A 23,882-nucleotide genomic window follows, 5' to 3' on the forward strand; every position below is an offset into this window, starting at 1 on the left:
GTAGTAACTGCAGTGACACCAACGTGAATTTTAAGTTGCTGCATATGGCAGCAGTACAAATCTGACCTGCCAGCCAGAAACCATGCACAGTACCTAAAAACTCGAGCTTACGTTTTTCAAGGAATTAAGCTTCCTTTTGTCACTAAAATAAATGGCTCAACGTATCCAAAACTTTTTTTTGGAGTACAAGGCCAAATTTAAATGGCTAGAGGGTAACTGCTGAAGAAAGAAAGTCAAGGCAGCTTTAGGTTCGCAAACTCTTTGAAGTTTTTAGAGAAAAAAGTATTTAAATGGATTTTCCCCAGTTAAAAAAAAATATATACTTTTTTTTTTTTAAATGAAAACAGAAAAAATATTATTCAAGTAGTACTGGGGTTCTTCAGAGAAGCCAAATTTTTGTCTTTATTTTTTACTGAGGCCTCTGCAGTCAGACTCCACCTTTAGTCCTGCTCCACAAAGAATGCATCTGCATCTTTTGATTTAAGCATTTAGCCTTACATCAAGATATTTACGCCAAGAAGCCAGAACTTGCCACAGAAAGCCTTCAGAAACCGCATCACTGCCCCCCTGTCCTTGAAACAGCCCCAGCTGTCTTCCCCGCTGAAGCTCAGGCCAACAAAACACTTGCCTCTCACACGACACATTCTGTCTCTGTGTGCTCTTAATAGGCTACCGTTTACCTGCTGGAGTGCAACCTGTCACTTTGGCCACCTCAGATGCCTGCAAGCCTCAACGATATTGTGCTATCCCTTTTGATCGAGGCTGTGCAGAGTAAGGTCAGCCGGAAGGGTTCAAGCATCAACACGCAGCTGGCAGATGCCCTTATGAGGGAGCAATTCCCTGCAGAAGAACTGGCAACAACTACCTAAAAGCTGCCTCTCTGAAGTCATCTTTGTCCTATTTCACTTAGTTCACTATTCAAGAAGAAGTTACAGCATCGCTATAACATGCACAATGCTTGAGGTATTTCAGATGCTGTTTGGTATCAATTCTCACCACAGGGTGCTTGAAGATACAAAAATATGGAACAAACAAACATGCAGAACTGATAGAACAATATCCACTCCACGCTGAAATATGGAAAAAAGTACAGTATTTCTCAAAGGTGTTCTGGGAGTTTCCTTACCAGAGCAGCGTACCCACAGGCTATAGCTTTACGAACGTCTTACCTTTTTGAATCATATGCGTTGACACAGTAGTTGGCATGAAGACTAGGTTCGCTATCTTCATATTGGGCCAACTAAAACATCATTAGCATGGCACAGTCCTCAGAACCATCCGTACTTGCCTTCCAGCTTTACACAACATAGACACTTACACAGAAGGCAAGCACAGTTTTGGTCCCACAGGCATCCACACATGGAGTCCGAGAGTCTCCATCGCTCTTCACCATCACGGTGAGGTGACCTCGATCGTCCTTCTTCCAAGGGAAAGTGCTTGGGAGCTCTCTAACCCTCTGAGTTTTCTTTATGTATTTCCAGTTCTCATGAATAAGAAAGAAATCTTGCTTAATTTACCACAAAAGGACGCAAATCAGCACCTCCTCAAAGACCACTTTGGAAGGAGAAAAAGAAAGGGAGGTTTACCCTACTCTGCCTACAGGGATCTCTGTACTGAAGCTTTAATGAAAGAGTAGGCTCTACTTCCAGTCACCTAAAATTACCACTTTTGGAGATCACCTCAGTTCTTCCTCTCTTTCACCTACAGTCAAACCTCAAGGACCACAACATGAAACACTGGCTCTAGGCCTTACCAGGATCAAGAAAGGTAGCCTGCATTTCTAACACTGCACTCATTACACGCTCTTCTGAAATTCAAATATGTTGAAAAACTCTTCCTCCTACACCCTGTTTGATGGCGAGATCTGTAACTCAGAACTAATGGTGAACTTCATCTATCTGCTTTAAGTAATTTGCAACACAAAAATGAGCATTCCAGTTTGGGTAAACGAGGTTCTAGCTCTAATCTGGGTTATATATCAGTACACTTAATGACACTACCCTCTGAGCACAGGGACATCTGAGGAAGACCTCGCTCTCCTGAAGAATGATGCTAGCTTTGCAACAGATCAGAATTTCATTTTCACTGCTTTATACAAAACTTTAAATATTTTTTACACTGACACCCATCTTCTGAGAACCCATGTTGAAAGGAAGAAGTGAGACACTAATTTTCAGCCTTTGTCTCATCCGGTCCTTGGGATCGTGTTTTTTCCACACCAAAAAAAGTCAACTGAATTGCAATTGTGAATGTACCTCTAAGACAAGAAGCATACTGTTTACATTATATGGTCCCATGGTGAGAAAGTGTCTTTGATAGAATTAGAATTTGCTTTCTTGCATCTCAAATGCAAATTTCTCTGGAGATAGCTAAAAATAAATCTGGTGAGAAACAAAAAAAAAAACTCTTCAGCAATAAAATAGTTTTAGTACATAAACAAACCAAAATATTCTCATTTGCATATGGTACATCATCTCCTCTGGTGTTTTTTTATTTTTTTATTTTTTCATCTTATGTGACAATGCTACTCACAAACTAAATAACCAAAAAAACAAGGTAACATTTCTGGTGCCAGATGCTGAAGATCAATAGCCGTTTCCCAAAGTTTATGGCATAATTAAAATTTGTAACAGGAATAATTTTCTTTTCAACCCCTCAGGCTAAGCCTAGAATTATTGACTAAGACAAAGCTATGTAGTATAGCATTTTTTATTATGTTTATGGATAATAGAAAAGATTTTATTGTTTTTACATGTAATCTGGTAACTATAGAAACAGTAAATAGGATGAATTCTCTATAACAGCAAAGCAACAGTTATAAATATTTTGTTATTGTTTAGGTATGTAGAGGACATGGGTTTATATAATTATCTGTTAACCATCAGCTAAACTACAGTTTCCAGGTGGATGGCTAGAATGCCCATGAATTAAAAGAAAACTGAATTTACTGTCCATTACAGTTCTGCTGCCACGAAGCCTTTGTTACAGAGAGACACCACTACAGGGATTGCGTGCATGGCACCCAAGGAGTCAATACTGCCCGTGGCTGGAAAAAAAAACACATGCTGTTATCTAATTGACTGGAGTATTACAGTGGCCTTATACTTATAATCTGAACAGTCCACCTATGCTTTTTTCCCCACCCAAGGCATAGTAAGGAAAGACTTCAAGCGAGAAAGGACAGCAAACAAGAAGAGTGCAGTTGATCCAGAACAACTACGCATCTCCTCTACGATGAGAGAAACCTGGATTCTGCTGCACAATCATCATTGCCATGATTCAGAATTACTGTAAGTCTCAGAATTTCAGGTCAAATATGCTCAACTTAGAAGCAAAAAGCTGTATATTTGTTTTCTAACTTTCAGCCCTGAAAACTCACTCAACCTTGGATGTCAAACTGGATTATTTCCTGCTCCTATGTCTCAGTCAATGCTAATCATAACACAGGCCAAACTAAACTCCCCAATACCCATACAAGCCCATTACTTTCATTGTGTTTTCACAAATAAAATATAACTAGGAAGTTAGTAAACATTTCTGCTGATGAAGCACAAGAACAAATACACAGGCTGACTCAGCCCCTCTTTGCAGAGCTAGTTGGAATAAAATGCAGTAAACTTAATTGTGTTATGAAAGCACATAAAGTCTGAGCTTAAACAGACAGCAGGAATGCCACTTCTACACAACCACTATTTGAAGAAAAAGATGAATATATGCACAAGTTGTCAAAGGCAGCTATTATGAAACTATGTCTAGCACTATATATTTGTAGTGACATTCAGGCTAAAAATTTCAGCTCCACTTTCCAGGACTGTTTCCAGAAAGATGCATTTAGTTAAAGTTAGGCTTCTTAATCTCTTAAATGCCAAGAAGGGTTTCAATATATTACCAAAATATAACCAGAAACATGAAACTGGAAAAGGGCAAAAGCAGCGGCACCACCACTCTTTGAGAGTGGACGATCACACCGACGCATGCCTAACGGCACCACGCGACTCTGCACCAGATGAAATACAATCCAGAGGTAAAAGTGACAGTGGAGACAATGGATTCTAGGAAATACCATAACATGTAATGAAATCACAGTATTTCTGACAGACACACGCTCTTCTTGAGTGAGCCAGGTAGTATTTTGTTTTGTATGTGTGATACATTCACACTTCCTCAGGATGGCACAGCTTTATGCCATTTCTTGCTCAGATATTCAGCTTGGGATATGACAACCTTAAGATGCAGAAAAATAAGTAAACCTGATTGTTTTCCCTGCCCCCGAGGCACATCTTCAAATAGATTTCCTGCTGCCAAAGCTGACTAGTCTCTGAAAATCTTTTGGAAAGACATGCCTCCAGAAGAACATCTGAACACTTGAAATTTGCCCGAGTGTTCTCAAGTTCATCTGACAGAAATAGCACAGTTAAAGTACTCTCACTGTGAAATCTCCCAAACTTTTGGGCACGTGGTAGAATTTGACTACTTGTGAATATGGAAGCTTGCAATAACTGTTGCAACTTGTATGACAATAAGCAACGTCACTAACAGTGCAAAAAACTAAAGCAGTGCACTTCACCTCCGGTCACTGCCTGTGCAAATGATCTGGCAAAAAACACTGTGTCTAGGACACTCGGACTGCCTTCAAGAACTCAGTTTCAGAAGGCTAAATTCAAGCAGTGTGTCTCCTCCCCCCAAATACACTGCTTGGCCTTAAGATTAGAAACATGTGAATGAAAGATGGAAAATGACTAACACACATTAAAATTTCCTTCTGCCAACACAGAGCTGCTTCCTGCATCGAGGGATACATAATGCATAAAGACCTACGTTATGACAATCTGGAGATGCATAGAGCCACCCCAAACCACTAGGAATAGCAAGAGAACCGAGAAAACTAAATTGGCAGATTTGGCCCAGTTCTCCAATGGCCTGTTTCAAGTTTCCCAGAATTCACTAGATACTACCCAGGAGAGCATTCTTATACAGGTATTGTGCCAGTACTCTTTTTATACAGCCTAAGTAATTGATGTTTCTCCTGTTGCCTTGAATCTGACTTACATAACAAACATATAGAAAAAACTACCTAGCAGCAAAAAAGATACCTACATGAAATCACTGGGAAGTAGAAAAATTAGAATAAAGTAGACTTTACTGGAAGTATTTCATCATTATTTAACCATACTACATTGCTATGCCACAATACCACATTACATGCAGGCAATCTCCAGTAAGTCTAATAGGATATTAAGAATATCTAAGTATGAAGGGACTAATTAAAGACCAGGCCTTACAGAAATACAAAACAAACAAACAAACTCCTTAGAAATTTAAGTACCTTGATCACAATGATATTGCAATGAAGAAAACCATCTTGCTCATCTTCAGGAAGCACATCTCAACAACTAACAGCAAGTTGGACCTTCCTGTTTATAGGATAGCATTCCAATATTACGCCACCTCTTTTGTGGCAGAAATCAGCGAAGATACTGGTTTTCAAGCAAAAGAAAAAGACAAACATCCAGGAGAACGGTGGTATCCTATCCCTGTGCAGAGGTGAAAAAATTGCCAGCCATTTCCAGAAAACCCCAGGTAACTGGAGGAGGAAAAAGGGACCTTGTTAGGACCTGCTATGAGTGCAGAGCACTCTCCATTACAAACTAGCGTCATATCTGCACAAGAAGTTTACACAAACCCTGTCTTCTTTTGCCTCAACTGCTAAAATCACATTGATATCCCCTCTGCGTCAATCTCAGTTCTTTACTTTTCTCCAGTAAGTGACAGACTTTCAGAGAAAAGAGGTACAGCAGTGGCCAAAATAAATACAAGGCTTACCTCGTTTCTGTTCACTAAGACACGCATTCTGAAGAATGATGTTTTTGGGGGGAAAAGCCAACAACCTCTCTTGGATCACTTCCCTGAGTGGCAAACGTGAAATCTGATAGAACCTACTGCTGAGTAGAGGTTATTTTCCATTCAGCACAATTTCAAAGTTTAAAGTAGCTCAAGATTACAAGCAAAAGTTTTTGGACACTTTGCAAACATCATCCTTTTTCTATATATCTACTGCATTTTCAATTTTGCTTTATTTATTGCAGCAAGATGTTGCTATCTTGTTTCATTTTCAGGCATATATATTAGGAAGCAATCATCTGCAACACCCCTCTAAAAACTGGAGATGATTTTAACAGCAAAACAACAATAATGCAGAGTGGGAGCTGGAAGTCTTTGGTTTGATATCCGGTTTCTGCATTAGATTCTTACCACTGGAGACAGATTTATTGCACTTCAATTTATACTTTTTTCTCAGTTTTAATATGATTGTGTTATTGAGGATATTTCTGTAGAACTAAAATTTCAAGCCCTGCTTCATGAACTGGAAAAATCAAAGTTAAAAAAAAAAAATACCTATAGTAAAAGAGTTAAAAGCATCTAGAAAAAATTTAGAATGATTAAAGCTGAAGTCAAATGAGTGCTCTGTGCTGATCTAGCTGCTGATGGCTCTGCAGGACTATCTGAATCTCTTATTTTTCACAGCACCAGGACAGTGATCAGTGCATACTTCTCTAGCTCTCTAGATTCACTACTTTGAAATGGAAGTCAAGAATCTACAGGAGGCAGCAATAAAATGAATTATTTTAAATTACCCATTGTTACCGTACCTCGTTGGTGAATAGAGCCAATCTATGTAAGAAATGCTGTCACAGAAATCCCTCAGTATTATCATTTAAAAAGAGCCAAGAAGGGACCCAGGGACATTCTGCTGATAATTGTCCAGACAGCAAACAGGCACTGAATTCTGAGGACTGAGGTCATCAAACGCAAAGTGGGGGGGGGGGGGAGACATTTTTACAATGGACCTTCAGAGCTACCACCTTATAATACAGAACCCCAGTTAATAACTGCAACTGATGACAGCGTTCGTTAACACTATTCAAAGCTCCCCTCAAACACTAACCTGAAACAAGGCTGTTCCTTCCAATAGCCGAGCAAGTAGAGGAGGCCTGGGGCCAGAAAGTCCTCTCTTTAAGAAAGGAAAGCTCAAGATGGAAAAGAAACCATTCTGAAATTCACTTTCTGGGACATACTCTTTCTAAGTCCTGATGTAAGCATGCCGTATTCTTTATGTATGCTCTTGATGTTTTCCTACTGCCTTTCTCAGCAAAAAGGCCTCGTTGCTTCTTGTAGACTCGGTCTGTAAATGTTTCATGAGACTACATATATATTAATCTAATAAAAAAAAATCAACATCAGAGCACAAGAACACATCCCAGGAAACTGATCCAAACCCTAAGGAACCACTTCGGAGCTGATACAAAGCCCAGATTAATTACAGACAGTAACTGAACTTGCTGGAAACTTACTTTAATATAACAACGCTCTTACTTAATCACGTGTTTATATTAAGGATTTATAGAATAAAGCAACAATAATTAAAAAAATGATTTAGATACATTAATAAACAGTACGTGCAGGAGCCCTGAAAAAAAAAAAACAGGGTATATTAATAACATTTGAATGACTTCTCCCATTCTAGCTCCCATCCAATGCCTCTCAAGAACTGCAAGAATAAGCTGCCCCAACGCAAACTTGTCAGTTTAGCTCCATCCTCTGTGGGGCAGAGAGGCAAGTGTGTATTGCACACACTCAGCAGGCAAGCAAGGCTACTACAGTCATCTAGCAACACAACGCAGTGTAAAATCAATTATAACTCATGTATAATATACAATTAAAATTTACAGTAATTGCATCCTGTGGGGCTACTATTGTCACAGTCTCCCCAAAACAGTACTTAATTCACAGGAAAATTGAAAACAACAACTCATGTGAAGGGACAGAACTTGACTCACATTCAAAAAAAGGCAACAAAACCCCAAGATATCCTGTCAGCTGCAGTTGCATTTTTAAAGGGCTCTCAGTGTGCTCACTTGAAGGAGGAATCAATTCATGGCCGGCAGTCAAAGACCGATTGTTCTGGGCTTGCTTTGATCTTTCCAATTGTCACACCCACGCTGCAAGTTTCATAGGAACAGAGGGCTGAAGTATTTACCGAAGCAGTAAAATGATTACAATGGAACCGAACCAGGAGCTAAGTTATTCTCGAAGCCTACTGTACTTGGTGCAAAAACAAAAGAGCTGCGATGGCGGAGTGACCTTATATTTACTGCCTGACCAGATGGCGAGAGTTACTGACTTATGTAAGCCCCGAGCCGTCTTCACCATCTGACGGCTGCTGGGTGAAATCAAACAAACGTCTCTGCATAGTCTTTAGTGCACAAACCTAATCATCACAAGACCTTAGAAGAAAATGCTGCAGGGAAAGACAAGGAGTGAACAGGACTGAAATCCTCGGATCCTGAAAAAGTTTTTTTTTTCCCAGCAGAACAGAGACACGCGGGCATGGCACAGCGAGTAGGTTCGTGCACCTGCTGTCCAGGCTGCATCTCTTTTGCTAATGAATAAGTGAAGCCAGCCTCCAGGGCTGTCAATCTGGCACCTTTAGTAATTCATACAATCCCAAAGTTCTCTAAAAATAAATAACATGAAAAGAAACACAAGTTGTCTCACTAGCAGTGGTTTGACAGGTATCTTGGATAGTGTTAATTTTGCCACCTTTTTTCCCCTTAAAAATACCAGCTAAATCACCGATTTTGAAGTCTCTATAAACAAGAACACATAGGAATAACACAGTACATGAGATTAATGGTAGCTAAAAAACAACAACCAAAAAACTTATACTGGCGTGTTTCTATGTACGCAGAACATTTCTATTTAATATAAGGTATTGTTGTGCAACAACAATTCTCATCCCATTGCACTAATGCAAATCATCAAAAGAAATTTCATTTGACTAAGCTCACTTACACTAATGAAGAAAAGGTACAATTCGGGATCACAGGCCCCCAGAGGAGTTGTACGTAATACAATGGGCCTGATTCATTTACATCAGTTTTACCAATATAATTTTATTGGCAGCAGTGAAAAAGCTCCTCACTTGCAACATGGAAACAAAGACCAGAATTAGGCTGAATGCGTTTCTGAACAGCATACCACTGTAAACTCAAGCCAGATCCTGAATGAAGAAAGAAGAAGAAACACTAAAAATCTCTCATCAGCACATGACATAAATGGTATTTAGACCTGTACACTATGTAATGTTAGTTATTTTTTCAAAGTTAAAATCTGGATTAAAACTGAATCTGCTGTGTAGTATAAACATACTTATTATCACAAAGAAAAAAAAAAAGTAGAAAATGGGTAAAAAAAAGTATTTTCTCTCTCAAAAGCTCTCCATGAAGGAAATCTGCTGCGGCACAAACAGAGTTATTCCCAATTAACGCAGGTTGGAGACACATTTGAATCGCAGTATATCATGCTTGCATACACATGAAGAATAACTTCAGGGGAAAAGCAGTTAACAGGGCTTCCCAATGCCTAGAAAGTCACTGTTCCAGCTCTCACAAAACCATTTGCAAATTTTAATAGCTTAAAGATTCTTGCAGAGCTCAGACTAGTTACAAAGCTTTATCTGTTGCTGTTATGCAAAGCATGAGAAAGAGGCCAGGAAGAGACTGGTAAGCCAAGCAAAAGAAAAACACAGGTTGAGTGTCAGGGAAAAAAAACACTGGATGTTAAGATAAAATAATGGAAGTAATTCCTTGGGAAGATAATATTTCCTGGGACATTAAAACTGTCTCTTGGAAAAAAAAAAAAAAAGACTACCAGGAAAACATTCTTTTTCGAAGCAAAAACTTGACATTGATGTTGCAAAAGAAGGACTAAGCAAGATTTATGAACTGTTGTGTTCAGGGCTTCTACTGAAAATTTAAAATACCTAGGACAGAATGCTCTGTTCTCACAGTTAGCCACACAAGTGCTTACAAGGACTATTTAGCACACACGTTGGTGTTACCTTGGCACAGCCCACAGAAGGAAAAAAAACAACTTGGAATAAGCCAAGAATGAACAAGGGAAAGAACCTCCTTAATCTTTATGGATCTGCCATGCCCTGCTCACATGCAACAGGTACTCAGTTTGTGCAAAATAGCAGTGTAAAGCATTTCCTATCCCAAAAATATTTGCAGCAGATTGAACTGTTACAGAACAGCAACCTCAACATCCACAGATCACCTTGTTTAAAGCAACCTTTATTGACAATAGAGTGCCAAATACTCACATGATCTTATCATACTTTCTTGTACTCTGCTAATTAATGCAGTGTTTTGCTTGCTATGCTTTGTTTTTAAAAAACAATGCACTGCAAAGATGAGGGATGCGGATTTCCTCCTATTTCCAAAAATACATGCACGTGCAAAAACAAGTGCACTCCTGTGGACATGCAGCACACGCTGCAACAGCTGAAAGCAAAACAAGCTCCCACATGCAGGGACTAACAATGCCCAAAAGATTTTAGCATGGAAGTAGGTTGCATGCTCTTACCTTGTGGGGACGTATTCGGTAAACTAGATTCATTCTCTCCCATTTCTAAAAGCGATAAACTCCTCTTGTAAGGAGCCAAGCTGTTTTTACCAAGTTGCCTCGGTTGCTGTGCAAGTTTTGACCTCCTGACTTCCAACTACAGCGTGGTAACAGTATACCTGACTTTTTGTGAATAATTAGTATCCTGCTTCCTGAGTTACCTGGGCTTGCCTGACCTGTTTCTCTATAAACTGACATCATATCCTTTGATCTCCTTTGATTAACATGTGCTTCAGGCTACACTGCTTTGTCTTATTTTGGACTCTCCTGCTCATTTGTTCCCCGCCCTTTACTTTCACTTTTATGCAGAAAGTTACCTGAACAACATTTATCTTCCGCAGCAGGTGTTTTAGTCAAAATGCCAAAGCCTACAGAAAGTTTTCAGCCGAATTTAAAGATTCTTTGAATTTGCATTTTATAGGAGAATTGAGAGTAAATGATAACCATCAAGCCAGTCTCTCTAGGATGGGAACTTTGCAGCCACAGTTCTTCACCATGGAGAAAGAGGGCTGCAGCCGATACAGGTCCCACTGCCAAAATCTTTGCCAAGAACTCCAAACGTAAAAAACAAGAACACCCTCCCCCCGTCTTTCACAAAGATTATCTACAGGGAAGGTCCTCAACTTCAACACTGTAATTTTGAGATTGTTTTGACTGTGTAACAGAAGAGGATTATAAACGAGAAAAGGTTATTTCGCTTTTCTTCCCATCCTGCTCCAGCACAAGAACACAAAACTTTTAAGATAATCTTATCCTGACTTCAAGTTGAGTTCCAAGGAAATATTTGCTCTTTTCTGCTGTAGAAGTCAAATAACACGTTTCTGGTACTTTTGTGATCAATTTGTTAAATAAGTACCCCTGTCTCTGCTGACAAAGTTAGTTTTATTTTAACATTTACATTTTCAACTATCAACAAAAGAAATCAAAGAGAAGCCACAACGCCATCTTAAAGGAACTTCGTAGCTTTCACAAGGTTAACCTCTGTCTGGATTACACTCAAAATGGTCCAAATCAATTGCTTTAGACTTGCTTTTTAATTTTTGTTCTTTAAAACAGAAGAAATTAGGTCTGTGTTTATATCTAAACTGCACTACTGTTTTTTTTTGTTGTTGTTTTGTTTTTCCAGTTACCTTAAGTTTCAGAAAATAACAGGCAGCCTTTCAAGAAAATTTATCCAGACTAGGTAAAGTGTACTTTTAAAGTAAAGTTTCTGAAGCAAACTATACCATTTAAAACAAAGCCATTATTCATGAAAAAGAACATCTTCACAGACGGTAACACTCCTTAAGCTTATCATCACATAGACGGAAGTAACAAAATATTTATGTCCTCTAGTGATTCATTGTCAACTCTGTAGCAACTATGTGTGCACACGACTAAGAAACTTCCTCATTTACATGCACAGCTTGCTGTCAGCCATAATTAAATAACTGATTTTACCTACAGAAGTTAAGTCAAATACCCCAGATATTAAGCAGCTGCACGTACCCCCTTCCTGGGGACCATGGAGGAGCCAGTACAGAAGCTCCTTCTTGACCAGATCTGGGGAAGCTGATGATCTAGGACCGAGTTCTGGATATACAATCTTGACTCGTTCGACATTTAAAAGACATAATTAAGAAAAATGAGTTTATTTATCAATGAAGATCTACAATGCAAAGCAAGATACATTTGGTGAGACAGACACATCTAAAGTATTTCTGCCCTCTCCAAACACAATCGGTGTATCTCTTCAAAGACAGCAATCCTTAAATATACTACGTGATAACAACTGCTTAATACAGGAGAAATTATACTGATTTGTTTTTATCTTCAATGCCGTATTCTGAGAAGTCCTTCCCCATATAAAGAGAGCTACTAATTTCAATAAAACAGAAGCTTAAGGAGGCAACAAAAAAAATATCTTGGCTACTGAGTACCAACATGCTCCTCAAAGAACGAGATTCTGATTTCAGGCTTTTAGCACCTATAGAAATAATTTGTAGTTTAAGTTGCAGCATTTTATCACATCATCTTCAATTAACTCAAATTTATTTTTAAGAATTCAAGAGATGAGAGTGATAGTACTGAAAATACTTCTTCCTTTGCAAAGAACTATAGCAGCAGGAATAGTGCAAAAAGGACTGATTTTTCACACTCTTCCAACAGTGACTAATGGTGAGAAATGGCCAGGTTGGTTTTATGTTCTCCTAAAGCTGTTTGTTGCGCTCAGTTGTGTGAAATGATTAAAATGGAGTGCTTTCCAAAGGAATAACTCTTAATTCATTCACTCCTTAAGAAAGGCCCAAATGTGGAAACATAATGGGGTCTTTGTTCTGCTTGTAGAAGAAAACAGAATGTTATTCTGTATATTTACAATACAGAAACTGCAATGTTTCTTGATTCCAACAAGTTCATTTGACAAGACAATGAACAGAAATATAATTTGATGATGATAGTTATTCCAGGCTACGAGAGCGAAAAGCTAAATCTTATGCTGCACATAGAACTGTGCCAAATAGGTAACTGCATCATACCGCAAATGTCACTAATGAGTACATGCATAATTTCAGTGTTATTGGAAACAGAGTACTCTCCACCAACAGTAACAAGGCCAGGCAAGATGTCTGATTAGTGAGGAAAAAAAAAGGAAATCTGCTCTATCATGGATGAGATTTTCATCCCACATTCCTCTGGCTTGGGTGAGGTTTGTTCGTTGTTGTTTCTTTGTTTTCCAGTTCCATTTTTGGTAAACATTTTTTTCACCAGTTATTAGGCAGCAGTGGTATATAACTTCATCACCACTCTGGAGTTTAATGGGAAACAAAGTCAATTTGTTCTCATTTATTTCTAAGCACTAATTACAGCTCATTAGAGCTTTTTGTTAGAAAATTACTTGCCATCAGAAAAAATATCACATTGTTGAAACAACTGTTTTTATTGTGAAATGATCCAGTTCTAATGATTCTTCCATTCAGAAAGTTTCTTCAGTCCAAAAGTCTTTGGTGTCAAAGGGTTCCCCCCCCACCAAAAGAAAAAAAGAAAAGAGTCGAGAGGCTTCAAAACACCACTTGAACCTGCAACATACTTACATAGGCAGAACAAAACTAAGAATTAGGTCTTCCATATCCATCAGAAGTGTTTTATCCCTTGGGCGCTTTGTTGGAGGACTGTTTCATAGAGCAGGGATCTCATTTTTAAAAGCACCTTCAACAAAACAGATAACTCTCAGTTCAAGCTTTGCCTGATCCCTTTTCTCAGGGAGGAAATCACACGCCATAACAATGACTACTCAATATCCTGATTTGTAAAACTGAAACAAGAACACCTTGACAGCTTCCCAAAAGAGTAGTATTTTTCCCTCCACAGAAAGCAACTGCTTTGTCAAAATGTTGTTTCTAAAGTTTCTTTAAACAGTTTTTAATCCGTTCCTGCTATTTTCATTTACGCAGCTTTAGCAACCGAATCTCAAAAAGAGGTTAGCAATCAAAATCACCAATGGCTTCCTAATTCATTTCTACTGTTTTTAGTCATCCTACTTAATGCAAAAATAGATGAGTGTCGAAAATAAATATCAGCTCAAGCTGATTTCAGCAACTGAGAGATGAGAGCACAAACGCCAAAGCTACACATACAGTACAAAGTCAGTTCATAGAAGGTAGAAAAAAAGTTAGCTTCTCCTTTTCTCTTGTAATTTCGTCTCTTTGGTGTTAAGCAAAATCAAATTATGCAAACGAGTATATAAATATGATGCATGGGAGATACTTTATAATTTGCATCTGCAACTGATAGTATTGCAGAGTATGAGAGATCTAGTAGGAAGGGTGACAACTTTTACTGCCCTTCCTTCCACTTAATTATTTATTAAGGCACTGGACTTAAACGAGCACTTTTTAAATACGCTATTTGTTTTACTTTAAAATCTCTGCACGATTAATTTCTACCACCCTTACTTTTGATGAATCTTGCAGTTATAATTGAAAGCAAAGGATAAAATGAATGATTAAAGTAAGCAGCTTAAAAAAAGAAGAGCATAGGAGTGAGGGAATGAAAAGTGTTTTTCTAATTTGTTGGCAAGCCATCTAATACTATAAATGCTAACTAATACTGAATTCTATCTTGCACAACTAAGAAGTAAATCTTACTACTCTGAGATCACATTAGGAAGTGCAAAGCCTAAAAACTGATAAAGGGAATCAAAAGCTGATTTATTTTTTTTTTTTTTAAGTCAGCATGTTATCCTTTCGCTACATTTCAGAAAAAGCTTCTCTTCAAAGCACTAAAATGGGTGACCCTGAGTTTAGATTTTGGGAAGATAAACACCTACCACTAGATGCATCCAGCATAGCTGGGAAGAACTGATGTTTAAGTAGGTCAGCTTGCACTCCAGCCACATTGGTAAACTTTTATGAAAAAATATACTGCATAAAATAGTGATTGAATATGGAGATGGGTTTTCAAGCCAACAAAGACTTGGACTCAGAAGTATCTTCTGTCCCAGCAAATATAGAACAACCAGAAGGAATCCTAGCGATTGAATATTCAAATATAATGATTTTTTCCAACAGAAGAGCAGTAAAATGTGTGCACGTACACATGTTTCGGAGAAACAACACTAAGCTAACACATTACCTCACTTTCTTAGACTGTCACGTAACTGCAAGGCAGCCATTTGAGAACTGTAGGGAGCTGCAGCGCATACACCCCTTCAGGTGCTGCAAGCAGGCACAGCTCCCTCCAGAATCGAGCAAAGCGAGAAGATTCAGCTTTCGCTTATCATCAGTTAGGCAAAACAGCAAGTGTCTGCATGGATTGTCCAACAGACACTTTTGATACATGCACGCCGATTCATAAATAAGGGGGCATGCTGACAGAAGGTTGCCACTAAAATGATATTCCTAAACCCACGCCTTCCTATTATAGCCAGCAGACTTGCTGCTTACTTGCGCCAGCTGCAGGTTTCTGAAGCTGTGATAAGCCGATTCAACTCACTAACCCCACAATTTCACCAGCAGAAGGCTACCCACTCTTTCTCTGTCACTTCTGTTTTCTGCTGCTTTAAAGATGTTAATCAGGCCACAAAGGAGCGCAGAACATGGGAATTTGACAGCTTTTTTTTGGTGCTGACAAACTGTTAGGTGAGCTCAGCCTCTTTAATCCCGCAGCACCGTGAGGTATACGCGTAGCCCAAGCTCAGCACACGCTTACTCTGAACGTAATTTACCATCCCCTCTTCTCCACTGAGGCACTTTCACGTTACATCTGCTTACAGCCTTCTGCAGATAAAGCACATCTCATTAGTCTGTACCAAAGCACATCTCATTAGTTTTTAACAACTACACTGTAAAATCATATGGGTAGGTGACATGGCATTTGGACTGTACAAACTAAGGCTCAAGTGCTTGCCTGGCGCACCTTCTTTGACAGCAGGAAAAATGCATCACAACTGAACTGGGCTTCAGACAGAGTAAATTCTTTATTTTTTCCCAAACTACTCCAATTACTTATAACTCCCCATATAAAGCATTTCTAGTGTGGAATAAAATTCCTCATTGCTATTTGCATCTTTCAATCATCTATGCAGTACTCCTAAAAAACAAAAGGAGCTATATTTTTTTGAGAGACTGTACAGACAGCAAAAATCTTACTCTTTCTCCCCAGATGGAGGGGGAAAAAAAAAAAGATTTGTAGATTAGCATTGTTCTCCCTTTCTCCCCAAATCTGCAATAAAGTTTTATTTTCCCCCAATTCCACTTGTGGTGATGTACTTTTGAAAAACACATCTGTCGGCTTTGTATTTACTAGTATGCAGTTATTGCATTACTTAATATATTTTCACATGGATTTGTTTTTTTGTTTTTTAATACAGAACCACCAGAAGAAATAACATCTAAAATATATTAACCACGCTCATTTTCCCTGCTTACACACCGTGCACTTGTTTCATGCACTTTAATCAATAAATTGTCTCAGTATCAGACAGGGTATTACGTAAGGCAAATAAAATAGCACAGAAGCCAAAAACAAAGATGAGAAGTTAACTATGTATACGTAACTAGGAAAAGGAATCAGAATCTTGGTTTCAAACAATGCTTATTGAACACACACAATTAACTCGTCTGCTCTGGGTTGATCTTCCCATGACTTCCTATATTTGAGTCCCCTAAGAAAAACAAAAACACAACAGAAATTACTATGGTATGAGGCAGTAGAAATCTAAAGAAAACCCATGAAAAAGAAACACTGAAAGTGTCTAAACTAGTTGATTTAAAGTATCATTTGAAAACCCAATTTACATAATTTAAGTCTTCTCAACCAATGTTCTAATTCATTAGTACTAGTGCTAAAGTTTCCTAAAAAGTCAGCAGGCGTTCCAATAGAATTCTGAAAACCTTGAATACGTTACTTTTGCATTTTCTTACCAAAGCTTGCAAACAAACAGTTATTTATAGTTTAAATTTACATAATCTGGTTGTAAATAAAAGAACAGATCCCATAACATTATGGAAGTTGGACAGATTTTTAATCCCCACCCCCCACCATCTGAACAGCAAGCAGTCACTGTATTGTAGAGACAGAAAAACTACCATAAGATTTTGTTTGCTTTAAAATGTATTGTTCCTTACTCATCTTCTTGGTTCAATTATAATATTTTAACGTATTTTGCTGCCTTAGAACCTATTATGGGGGGAATAAATACCCAAGAATTTGGACACGCAGATGTGAACACAGACTCATGAGTCTTACACTTGGAATCCTTTCCTTCATTTATATAGTAGATTAAGCTATGATTTCAAATACTTGGAACCAAAGTTTGTAACACAGTGCACCACACCGTTCCTTGAATCATGCCAGTTATGATTAAATTAACACACCTGTACCAGCAGATACTTAAACGTGCAGGTGACAGGAAGGAACAATCTTAGCAACAGATCAAAGCCGTCCTCAAGAATAAAAGTTACCACAAAATGCCATCTAGAGAATAAGTTACCACAAAATGCCATCTAGAGCAGTTTACCCAAAGCTTTCCCATGAATCATCACAAGCCGCAAAACATTTCTTAATACCCTGTAGCAAGCTTAGGACTCCTAATGTAAGTATAGACCATTAAAAAGACAAATAGTAAGTCAGAAGCTGCAGTTTACAACATAAAGAATGAAGGAGAAAGACAATTTTGTTAATGACAATTGCCTCAAGGCTTTGGCTATACAAATCAAAGCATTTCAAACGTTTTCACCTGATTTTCTGAGTGTCTCCACTTACAAGGCAGTAACTCTACACAGTTGGCTGCTGCTATCTTGCGCCTGCTTTTGCAAGGGGTCAGAGAGAAAGAGGGAATAGGCTGTGCAGAAAAAACACGATTAGATGAAAACATTGATTTTTGTCTAGATTATTCAAAGTTTGATAATTACAAACTATCTAGCAAACATAACGGACTTCTTCACAGCTTCCATCGAAACACTTCCATAGACACGCACACTATATTTTGACAGCTGGTCAGGTTTCAGCATGCCAAATGCTGTAAGAAGTTTCAGCTTTAACAGTAATTAACAAGAACACTGAACCCAATAATAAAACCCAATAATTAAAAAAAAGAAACAAAGCATTATGCAAGTGATGATGGTTTGTACTGACAGGAAAGAGTTTTTCCGGCCTCCTTTCTTTTCGCCCTGACACTGGCTCACACTCTCATTGATATATGAAGGGGAAGGGGAGGGGGAGGGAGAAAAAAAAGTTAAACAAGATGACTTCCTTTCTGATCAAAAGTAACATTTTGCGTTTTAACAGCTAATATATTTTAGCCAATTCAGACAATTCAGATAATTGTTTCATAGTGAAAGATACAGCTTGATTATGAGCTACAGCTCTTTTAGTAAAAGGGCTCTGTTAAAAGTTGACATTAATAGAAATCTTCTGAAATGCCTATTATTAGACAGTGATGATTTCATGCTGACACTACGGAAATGCCCTTTGAATTTGTAAAATAAATAAATAAATAATAACAGATGACAGCCTTTTAACTCCAGAAGAATGGCATTCAACACAAGGAAATGCTATTCTAAAGCTTGTCAAGATAAATAAAAAGCAATTGATCTCAGAAGCAGAAATGTCTTATCTTTATTGTATTCCGTGGAAGCAAAGCAATATTTCAAGCAGTAGAGGTACCGATCTGTTGCCCTTACCATCAACATAAATATGCGCTACCTCCAAAGCAGCAGTGTCCCTGCCTGCCTAGCCCCCAGCTACAGGCTAACTTCCACTTGCGGGCACCCGCAGCTAAGTTATGCAGCTACAGACTGAGACGGACAGCATAAATGAAGAGGAAAACTCTTCCCCTCCCCAGCCCCAGGTTAGTTTCAGCTCCTCACACCACAGCTCAAATATCCACAGTAGCATAGGAAGTTGCGTGACGCTTTTATCACCTTAATGCTACCACAGAACAATCCTGCATGCACTCTTGGTATTTCACGATCTTGTTACCTTGCTAGTTTTCATGAGATTCAAGTTAAATAGAATAATTTTAACATATAAGCAGGGCAAGTGTTTTTCAAAAGCATAATCTGTCAGGCATCTTTCCTAGAATCACGAGCACTTTTCCATCACCAGAATCTTCAGGATCAGAGGCTTTTGCTTTAAGTATAGCTACTGAGCACAGAAGGAATTATTCCAAGGAAGTCCTACTGCCTCCAGACAGGATAGCCACATTAGTATCTCCAGCTGGCATGTCCCAGTATCAAAACCCCATAATTTCCATTGCATCGCATAGCATCGGTTAAATTTGGAGAAAAATTCACTTGAAATTAAGACTTTCCTGAGTACAGTAATCTCACCAATTCCTTCATCCACAGACACAGCAAGGCAAGTAGATCCATAAAGTTTCACAGACTGAACATTTTGAATGATTTCAATGAAGGAATGAGCCATAATAAACAGTAAAATGAAGAATGGCAATGACAAACGAGTATTTAGTAGAGATTAATACTTAGTTACACTCACAAGTAATTGTTTAGAAAGTTACTAAAATAATTACATTTTGTGCAATTATTTCACAAACAAAACAAGCTTGCCATATTGTACCATGGAACCCAGTAAGTTGAACAGTTCTGGAGGAGAAAGACTAAAATCATGCAGTGTTAGAGAATACATTTCCCAGACACATGAGAAATCAAAGTATGTACATATATAATGATAGCTGCAGACTGCTGAAAATTAGTCTCTGGTTTGGCTCTTAATTTCCTGCAGATATTCAATTACCCCTTCATCGTTTTCACTCCCTTGCTCTCCATACCAGAGTATGGTACCATGAAAACAAAATTTAGAAGAACAAAAATGTGAATTCCCATTCTACTAATTTTGTTTGCAACTGAGCTCACGAAATACAGAAGCTACAGTTGCAACCTGATTTTCAATTATTTATATTTTGCTGCCTTTCTAATTTCACATTTTCCATTCCATTATAGTGATTTCTCCTTCATATGCATATTCAATTTTTAGACAAGAACAGACACTTGCCAACGCGGTATGCATTCAGGCCACTGACTGCCATTCTATTTGATTAGTGAAGCCTGGTCCAAATTATTGGCTCACACTTGCACTTTATTTTGACTAAACACTAAGTTTTGCAACTTAACGCCTTAGGTTACTTTCTTCTGACTCTGTAATATCCTCAGGTATCTTTCAAATTGAACAATTACAGTGGGATAAAAGGTTGGAATACGTATTCGATACATGATATTAATTTACCTTAAAGCCAAGACAGGATCAGTTTTGTAGAGACTCTCTCATGTAGGCATATTTTCAATCTGGCCTCAAAGACCAGACATTAATTCTCTGCAAAAGAACAGATCACATTTCATAATACTATCCATTGAAAGAGAAATCCAACTATTTACAACGATTTAACTTCCTAATACAGATAGAAGGTGCATTTTCCTGACCATGCAGCAGCGAAGTAGAATTTACTTGTAAAACATGCTGGTACTTATGAAGCATTTCCCACCAGCAATCTATTATCCATGCAAATCCCCAAATCCCCCTCCTCCTTTCAATGAAATGCAAAAGGTGTCAATGTGTTCCTTCTCCAAGCAAAATAAGGCAGTGCAGTACGTATTTAGGCAGTCTCCATGTATATCAAAGTAATTCAGTACTAATCAAAGCTTATTATGAGGATTCTACCGATAACTCCATTAATAACGCTCCGTTGCTGCACTACAGAAATTATAAAACAAAGGAAGGATCAATAGTAACCAAGTTGTGCTGATGTAATTTCCTGCAAACACAATCATATTGTGGCAATGAAGAAGTAATCAAGGTGGAGGAAAACCTAAAAGAAAAAAGTCATACTGATGCTGCAGCTTCATTTCCAAGGCCGCCCACTGACATTCCCAATGCAGAACCTAAGAAGCCCCTCCAATACACCATTTTCCAAGACTGCAGCCAGCACTACTCCAGATAAACATGCTGAACTAACAGAAGCACAGGTTCCATCTACCAAACACTATGCTTTCACATAAATTTTACTGATTCAGTGTAATGCTGTAGCAGCCATATTGAAGCAAACTTCTTTGCACAGACGGGAAGATGGGAAAGAGGTGGGTGGAAAGTGAATGGGGTTTTCCATGTTTTCCTAGGTATTAATTCAAAAGTCTGACCAAAGTTGTCTTTTAGCTAATGGGGAGAATAAAAGCTAGAAAATAAGATGTAAAACAACATGACCAAATTTATCATCTGGAGATAAATTAAAACACACACACAACTTACAGTACTAAAGCTATTCAGACTTCAGTTGCCATTATATCTGCCTTCAGGTTAACCCTGAAATTAAAGTTCATCAAAATGGAAGAGCAACAGGGATATAGGTCCTTTATCATTATAGATTTGAACCCCGTCAAAGATAGGTAAAATAATTTGGGTTGGGAAGGTCCTGGAAAGTTGCCTGGCTGCCCCCCATTTAAAGCAGGAATGATATCAACACTAGATCAGGATGCTCAGAGCCTCAAAGAGTCAAGTAAAATTAAAAAGGAAATATCGCAGTCCTGAAGTAGCTTCATGCTCTGCCCTTCAAAGACCTGGTCCCCAATGAACCGTAGTAAAACCGAAAAAAAATTAGAATGAAGTAAGATTTACTAACTTCTAAAGAGGAATGTTTCCTCAAGAGTCATAAATACGGTATTGCACTACTATTCTTCAAAACAATGCCTTTAAACTATAAATGCCCATGTAAGCATGTATTAGCAGTCTTACTGGGCAAGATAAAAGGAAAAAAAGATCTGTCTTTTTCCCTGGACCAGCTACAGACTTATTTGCTCACAGATCACAGATAAAAGCTTCACATTAAAACATTTTATCTGTCTTACAGTTTTACTGCTCCAAAGATGAACTCTGAGATTAAATCCAACTTTCTATTAAGCTCTGGAGATAGTCACATCCCATCCGACTCATACGACTTTAGGATCTGGACGTCAGTAGTAGATACGGAATATATGAGGGAAGCATTTCAGAAAGGCATTAACACTAATACGGCTTACATACGTGCATCAAGGGAAAGATAGCCACTAAGTTATGACACTATTCAGCCATGATCCACAGGTACAGGAAGAAGCTGACTTTACAGTTCTTGACAATTGGAAAAGGTTCTCCTAAATTTGCCCACTTAGAGAAGTCTCACTTTTAAGCATCTACGAGGAGGGAAAGGAAAAAAAAAAAAAAACTAAACTAAAACTAAAACTAAGCAAAGACTTTTTTTTAAATCAATGTTTTTACAAGTTTGAAGAACAAGCATTGTGGCAAATTTAGTTGATCCAGAATGTTGTGTTTTTTTGGTGTTGTGTTTGTTCTTTTTTTTTTTTTTAATTGAAAACCAGAGGAAATAAGAATTTCAAAACATTAACAAGTTGTAATTTTACCTGGTTTTCCATATTTAACCATTTACAACATTACTTTAAACATGCAGAACTTTTTAAGATTTTTCTGTCATTATGACTAATTACTGCAGGATGTCACCCTCTCTCCACCTTCTAGATATACAGTTTTTTTTTTTTTTTTTAAAAAAAGGATATGTTTTGTCCATTTACACAGTAATTATGAGATTTAGAATCAGGGAACTGAAAAAGTCTCATTTCAGTTTTCCCCTTTGCTACACAGGGACACATTTCATTACTGAACCACCTTCCTGTGTAGGAATGATTATGTTCAGAATCATTTCAGCTTATTTTTTGTCTATGCCACCTGTATCTAACTTTCAAGCAATTAGCAAAACGTACAGATGGGGACTCCAAAGTAATTTAAGCAGGCAAGTACTAGCCGAAGGAACATACTCCTGTTCACAATCCTGCAGAAATTATGCTATTCTCAGCAGACAAAGTTTACATTCAAGGAGATCAGTAGTTTTGCTGGAAGAGAATGTGGCAAATTAAAACAGAAATCCCCTTTGACTTAGAAGCATAGTTGCTGTTTCACATGAGGCTCAGCAATCAGCGGGTAGAGAGGGTGGGAAGAGGGGGGAGGAATACAACAGCTAACGGATTAGATGTTGTCACTTATGAATCCATCATCACACTTCCTCAGATTATGAAAATGAATTTTTCCAAGTAGTACATTTTATGCTTGACAGATTACAGATCAGTTTACATATTCGAAACTGGAGTGCGCCAATTTTACAAGAGTTCAGGTCTTCTGAGACCATCATTTATGATATGGCTTGACACAAGTCAAGGGAAACATTCAAGCAGACAATGCCGCCGACACTTCCAGGCAATGAAATGGGTGAAGTTACAAACTCCGTAATGATCACTTCAGCAAGCCTGAATTTAACACTTTTTCCCTTGACTATACAGCTGGCTCCGAAAGGTCATTAGACTATTATATTCACTGTTATGTAGAACAGCAGTATACACATGCAAAGTTTCTATAGCAACACTTTCTTAATTCACTCTAAGCAAAACACCAATTAGCTTTTTATTATAGCCAATTAAAAAAATCTGCACACTAATTGACAACCTCTCTACTCAGAATTTAAGCTTATGCAAAAGAAATTGCAGTGAAATTTTCTTTGGTAATAGCTTACTTCCTATTCTTCCTCCTTAACAGAACAGTAAATTATTCTTGATAAGGGCTACACACTTATTCTCAATCTAAAGCGTTTAGACCCACAGACATAACCTATCCTGGTATGCCTTAAAGATTAGTAGAGCCTAAAGATTACAGGCTTCTGAAAGGCAACAGAAATGTAATCAACTGACTTATTTCTGCATCACAGGAAATTGGGCATAGGCCTATGCACCTGGAGAGCATGCAAGAGGCAGCCAGCAAAATGTTTCTCTTTGGGAGTATTTAAGTGTGCTGAACCAAGGCAGAGAGATGGCAAAAAAGCAGCCCTCAAAGTCAAATTCAGTAGGGCAGCAGAGACATTTTCATTTGCTTCTCAACAGTTATTG

The 23,882-nt window shown here is 38.1% G+C and overlaps 1 protein-coding gene across 10 annotated transcripts in view; it reads right to left on the minus strand.

Annotated features, from left to right (window-relative positions):
* NAALADL2 (N-acetylated alpha-linked acidic dipeptidase like 2) overlaps window positions 1-23,882 on the minus strand; it is a 439,850-nt gene that overhangs the window by 319,997 nt on the left and 95,971 nt on the right. For 5 of the 10 annotated variants that reach the window (XM_067001993.1, XM_067001994.1, XM_067001995.1 and 2 more), the window contains one exon: window positions 20,191-20,277. The exons of 2 other annotated variants lie outside the window; for them this stretch is intronic. Coding sequence is in view for 2 of the 8 variants with exons in the window: in XM_067002003.1 (XP_066858104.1) it covers window positions 10,429-10,471 (43 nt within the window). In the remaining 6 variants the exon portion in view is untranslated. Of the gene's footprint in view, window positions 1-10,428; window positions 11,177-20,190; window positions 20,278-23,882 lie in introns of those variants that run through there. 3 more of the 10 variants (XR_010833438.1, XM_067002003.1, XM_067001992.1) reach the window with 3 other exon arrangements.

Source organism: Anser cygnoides, chromosome 9 (genome assembly GCF_040182565.1).
Source record: "Anser cygnoides isolate HZ-2024a breed goose chromosome 9, Taihu_goose_T2T_genome, whole genome shotgun sequence".
NCBI classification, from domain to species: Eukaryota; Metazoa; Chordata; class Aves; order Anseriformes; family Anatidae; genus Anser; species Anser cygnoides.